General features: G+C 45.0%; 1 protein-coding gene across 1 annotated transcript; it reads left to right on the forward strand.

The window, feature by feature from the left end:
* Positions 1–660: 660 nt before the first annotated feature.
* On the forward strand, positions 661–3,652 carry LOC102712502 (bifunctional dTDP-4-dehydrorhamnose 3,5-epimerase/dTDP-4-dehydrorhamnose reductase). Its single transcript, XM_006647621.3, has 2 exons — positions 661–1,146; positions 2,881–3,652. Exons 1-2 carry the CDS (start codon positions 676–678, stop codon positions 3,331–3,333), a joined length of 924 nt encoding a protein of 307 aa, XP_006647684.2. The 5' UTR covers positions 661–675; the 3' UTR covers positions 3,334–3,652.
* The last annotated feature ends 1,227 nt before the right edge of the window (positions 3,653–4,879 follow it).

Here is a 4,879-nt window from a genome sequence, read left to right on the forward strand (position 1 = left end):
AGCGAATTTACATGTCGCGGACTCGCGGTGTGTGTGGTGGGATCGGTGGATCTATACTGCCGCGCCCGGGTTGTCGCTAGCAGGCAGCAGCAGCGCGTGCGGCGTCGCCTCTCCCCACAACCACCAAATCACATGGCCCTGCATGCTCGCGTCTCCGATCATCCCGCCGCCCCAGCGCCCACCTCGCCAATTCCACCCGCTAAAATTAAAAAAGAAGTTCACCGTTCACGTTCACGACTCCACGCTCTCGAGCCAGATTTTTCTGTATCTCGAACTGGCACTGTGGCACAGACGTGCAGTCTAGCTCGCACAGTATGTCAAGTGCGTCTTACGCCTGTCGGTGGATGGCATCTCTCTCGCAAAACCGCGACGCGGCCGGAACGCCGGATGCGTAGACGAGTCGGCGAGGGATGCCATCTCGATCGATCACGGTGGAGCGCGCCCGGCGTGGCGTTGCAGGCCGGCCGCGCCGCTGCAGCGTCACCGTCGGTGCAGCACCGCGCTGACGGACAGCGTCAGCTCACCTCCGTCCGTATACCTATTAAAATCCGTCGCCTTCTCCACCTCACCTTTCTCTTCCAGCCAGAGGCTCCCACTTCGGCTCCTCCCCCTCTCGTTCCCCCCATCCGGATCTCGCCGCGCCACCCTTTCCTCTCCGCGTCGTCAGGGTCAGGCATGGGCGTCGCCACCAACGGCTCGTCCTCCTCCTTCTCGGCGGAGCCCGCGCAGGCGCTCAAGTTCCTCATCTACGGCCGCACCGGCTGGATCGGGGGCCTGCTCGGCCAGCTCTGCGCCGCGCGGGGCATCCCCTTCGCCTACGGCTCCGGGCGCCTCGAGAACCGCGCCCAGCTCGAGGCCGACATCGACGAGGTCGCGCCCACCCACGTGTTCAATGCCGCCGGCGTCACCGGCCGCCCCAACGTCGACTGGTGCGAGACCCACCGCGCCGAGACAATCCGTGCCAACGTCTGCGGCACTCTCACGCTCGCGGACGTCTGCCGCGGCAGGGGGCTCGTGCTCATCAACTACGCCACGGGCTGCATCTTCGAGTACGACGCCGGCCACCTGCTCGGCTCAGGGGTCGGGTTCAAGGAGGAGGACAGGCCCAACTTCGTCGGATCATTCTACTCCAAAACAAAGGCCATGGTATGGCACCTATCTTATCCACAACAATTCAAACATTGTGTGTCCACAACACTACAAGAGAGCAAACCGCATGCAACCGGCGCCATTTTGCTTAGTTTATAATGACGATGTGAAATTGCACGCTGGAAATTATGGCTTTGTGTGAGCATGGAGTGAACAAATGTGGGTCATTGATGCACTTGGGTTGATGCCTTGAAAGACATTTGGTTAACTTAATGCCAGTACTGGTATTGATTAGTCGTTGTTTGATTAGATCTAGCGTGGGTTGTACAATATCCCTGGTCAGAGTAATGATGCAGATCTTTATGGTTGACCATGTTGGCAGCTTGGGTTGACTTAATTAGTAATGATGGCGGACTATCGAGTGAAGTTTACAGGGACATGTTTCCTTCTGGAATCAAAACGCAGTATTCATTTCGCTTTATAGAGCATTCTGATCCGACTTTGGTCTGTGCACAGTGCACACTAGTTCTAAGTTTAAACCTTTCGTAGTAAGAAAAAATAATGCTCTGAACTTGTATAACATATTCTAGGTCTATAGGCCAATTTTATCAAATAAAGATGTGGCAAGTTTTTTTTTGAATCAAATAGGCTAAATTGCTAATCTGAAAACAGCAGATCCATGTACATCTTGAAGTTCTAGATATCAACTTGAGTTATAGGCTTAGCCTTTACTTTGGGAGGAAAGTTGTGCTATTTGAATCTGGGAAAAAAACGTCTCTATTGGTCAAGCGCACAACCATACCCTTTACTAGATTTTCTGTATTTTGCTCTTTGTTTAGGTGATGACTGCATTTCATCTTGTTTTAGGATTGTTTCCTTGTCAGCATTGCCAGATCATTGTTTCTTCCAATGCGTATATTAGTTTAAAGAAATAAATTCCTGACATACATTTTGAGTATTGTACCAAAATCATTGTGGTCTGACATCTGGTAGGTTTTCTGCTGGAGATGGCGTGCTATTCTACCTGGTTAGTAGACAAATACTAAACTTTAAATCATGAGATTTTCTCTCATCCTTGGAGAGGTATATACACCAGTTGAACTGATTATAAGACACATTTATGATTGGCAATGGCGAGACTTTTCTGGTACTTGGCTGTGGGTCGAAAACGGAGCAATATGAAATGAATAAACTGAATGTGTTTCAAAAGCTTCGATGTGTGCCAATATGAACTTACTTTCACAAGCTTGTTTGGTGATTTCTTTTGAATCCCCTAAATGCCATGATCTCGAATATTTGCAAATAGTTGCTATGTTAGTGATCACCTTGTGTATTTTGGTTTCCTTGTATCATTGGTGAGCATCTTTTCTATATGCACCTGCAGTTTAGAAGGGTCGTTTTATTGGAACTTTGGGAAGAATAACAATACTATTTGTTAGGTAGTTCTTGTTTAGTAGTAAGAAACAGTATTTCCTCCTAGAAGGATTGTGATTATTCATGCTATTTTAGTGAAAAGTGAACCATACTCAAAACTGGAACAGGTAAAGCTGCAAATTAAAACAAATATCTTACCTAATCTCAGAGAGGAGAGAGAGAGAGAGAGAGAGAGAGAGAGAGAGAGAGGGAGGGAGGGAGATCCTCTCATAAGCAGAATCTTTTGTCTTAATTTAGTCAAAGCAGTTATTTGCGCTACCAGGCTATCTTGTGTTGTTTTTTCATGACAATTGCTATGTTTGAAATCAGATTTGTGCAATATTTAGTTCATGGTTAATCCAACGTTGTTTTTGATAGGTTGAGGAACTGCTAAAAAACTATGAAAATGTATGTACACTTCGTGTAAGGATGCCTATATCATCTGATCTGTCCAACCCTCGCAATTTCATCACTAAAATCACCCGGTATGATAAGGTTGTGGATATCCCAAATTCAATGACAATATTGGATGAGCTTCTTCCTATCTCAATCGAAATGGCAAAGAGAAACCTCACTGGGATCTGGAATTTCACTAATCCTGGTGTGGTGAGCCACAATGAGATACTCGAAATGTATAGGGATTACATTGATCCGAACTTTTCTTGGAAGAACTTTACTTTGGAGGAGCAAGCGAAGGTCATAGTTGCACCGAGGAGCAACAATGAGCTTGATTGTACCAAACTGAAGACGGAATTCCCGGAACTTTTGTCAATCAAGGATTCACTGATAAAGTATGTTTTCAAACCAAACCAGAAGACATCCAAGGCTTGACAAATGGAACAGTCCGCACACAACTTTATGTTGTTGTCATTATTTATTCCATACAAACTTACATTTCTCTCCTTGGTGCCAATAAGCATGCCTGATGTTATTCTGTACCTGTGTGTGTGCATTATTATTGAAGAGGATAGGTTTATCATAGGAAGTCATACCCCTTGCCATTTGATTGATTACATAGAACAAGGCAAGGTGCTATTAAGTTCAACTTTTGTATGTCTTCTGGATCGTATGAATACCATGGGAAATGAACTAAAGTGTGGTGATCCCTCTGTATCTTATAATTCGAGTACGATCCGTTTCGCTTTGTATCCATTATGCCTTTGGATTTTCATTATGCACTCAGGTCTTTTATCTAAAAAAAATCATTCATGTAACATGCAAGTACATTAAATACCCAGCTAATATATAGTCCGATGGTATGGACTATTGACATCTAATCTTTACAAAGTAGCAGGGGATTATCTTTTGGGTTTTTAAAATTAAAATCCAAAAGACATTTGCAAACGAAAAATAATTTGCAAATAAAATTTTTATACATGTGTTTCGAGATCTAAAGGTTAAAGTTGAAAAATAAACTACAACAAAAAAATCAAAATCAACTTTAAATACAACAAAAAAAACAAAATCAACTTTAAATTTAAAGTTAAAATTTTAAATTTTGGCTTATAAATACAGGTAAAATTCAAAAGATGGGGTTGAATCGCTAGCTTAGATTTTGTACCAAAGATCCTCAAAAGAGAAAAACCGTCATGACTAGCATAAGTCCAGCCTAGAATTCACCGAGGTCTACGGCCCAAACAAACCCTGCCATTCTTCTTCTCTGTCTTTTAGGATGTGTTTGGTTTAGAGATGGGTTAGACCTATCTTGTTATTTTGGGTTGGAGCGATTCTATTTTTCTATTTGGTTGAAGGGTTGGAGCGAGTTTGTTTTCTGTTTGGTAGAGGGATGAAAAAGGGATGGAATGAACATATCCCGTGTTTGGATGGAGGAGTTATGGTAGGACAAGTAGTGATCTTTCAAGAGCAATCACCCTCACGTAAGCCCTCTTCACATGCACCCCGCGCTCATGGCTGGGTCGGCACGGTCCAGCAAAATTTCGCGGATCGTCTCGTCCCAAATCTGACTAGAATATTCCCTCTTAAATCCGACCCACTTCTTCAGGCTCTCAAACCAAACAAGGACAAAATCAGATTGACTCTGTTCCAACCATGGAATCCCTCCAACCATACACATCCTTATACGTCCATTTACATCCTAATACGTCCATTTAGCTCCCCACTTTTTCACTTAACCTCCTATTTCGGCCGCTACCACTGGAAGCAGACTCAACCAGTCGTTCTCGCCTTCTCGTTCTCGCGGTGTCAGTCTCCACTTCTTCGGCCACTACCCACCGGCGGCAAACGACAATTTGCGCGGACCTCGTGAATATTCGTGACTGAATGTGGCTATACGAACGGTTCATGTGCTGCAAAGCGATCGATATTAGTGGGGTTATCTGCTGCCCGGTCGGAGGACGCCGCCGCCTGCCGCTGCCGA

Source organism: Oryza brachyantha, chromosome 2 (genome assembly GCF_000231095.2).
Source record: "Oryza brachyantha chromosome 2, ObraRS2, whole genome shotgun sequence".
Classification (NCBI taxonomy): Eukaryota; Viridiplantae; Streptophyta; class Magnoliopsida; order Poales; family Poaceae; genus Oryza; species Oryza brachyantha.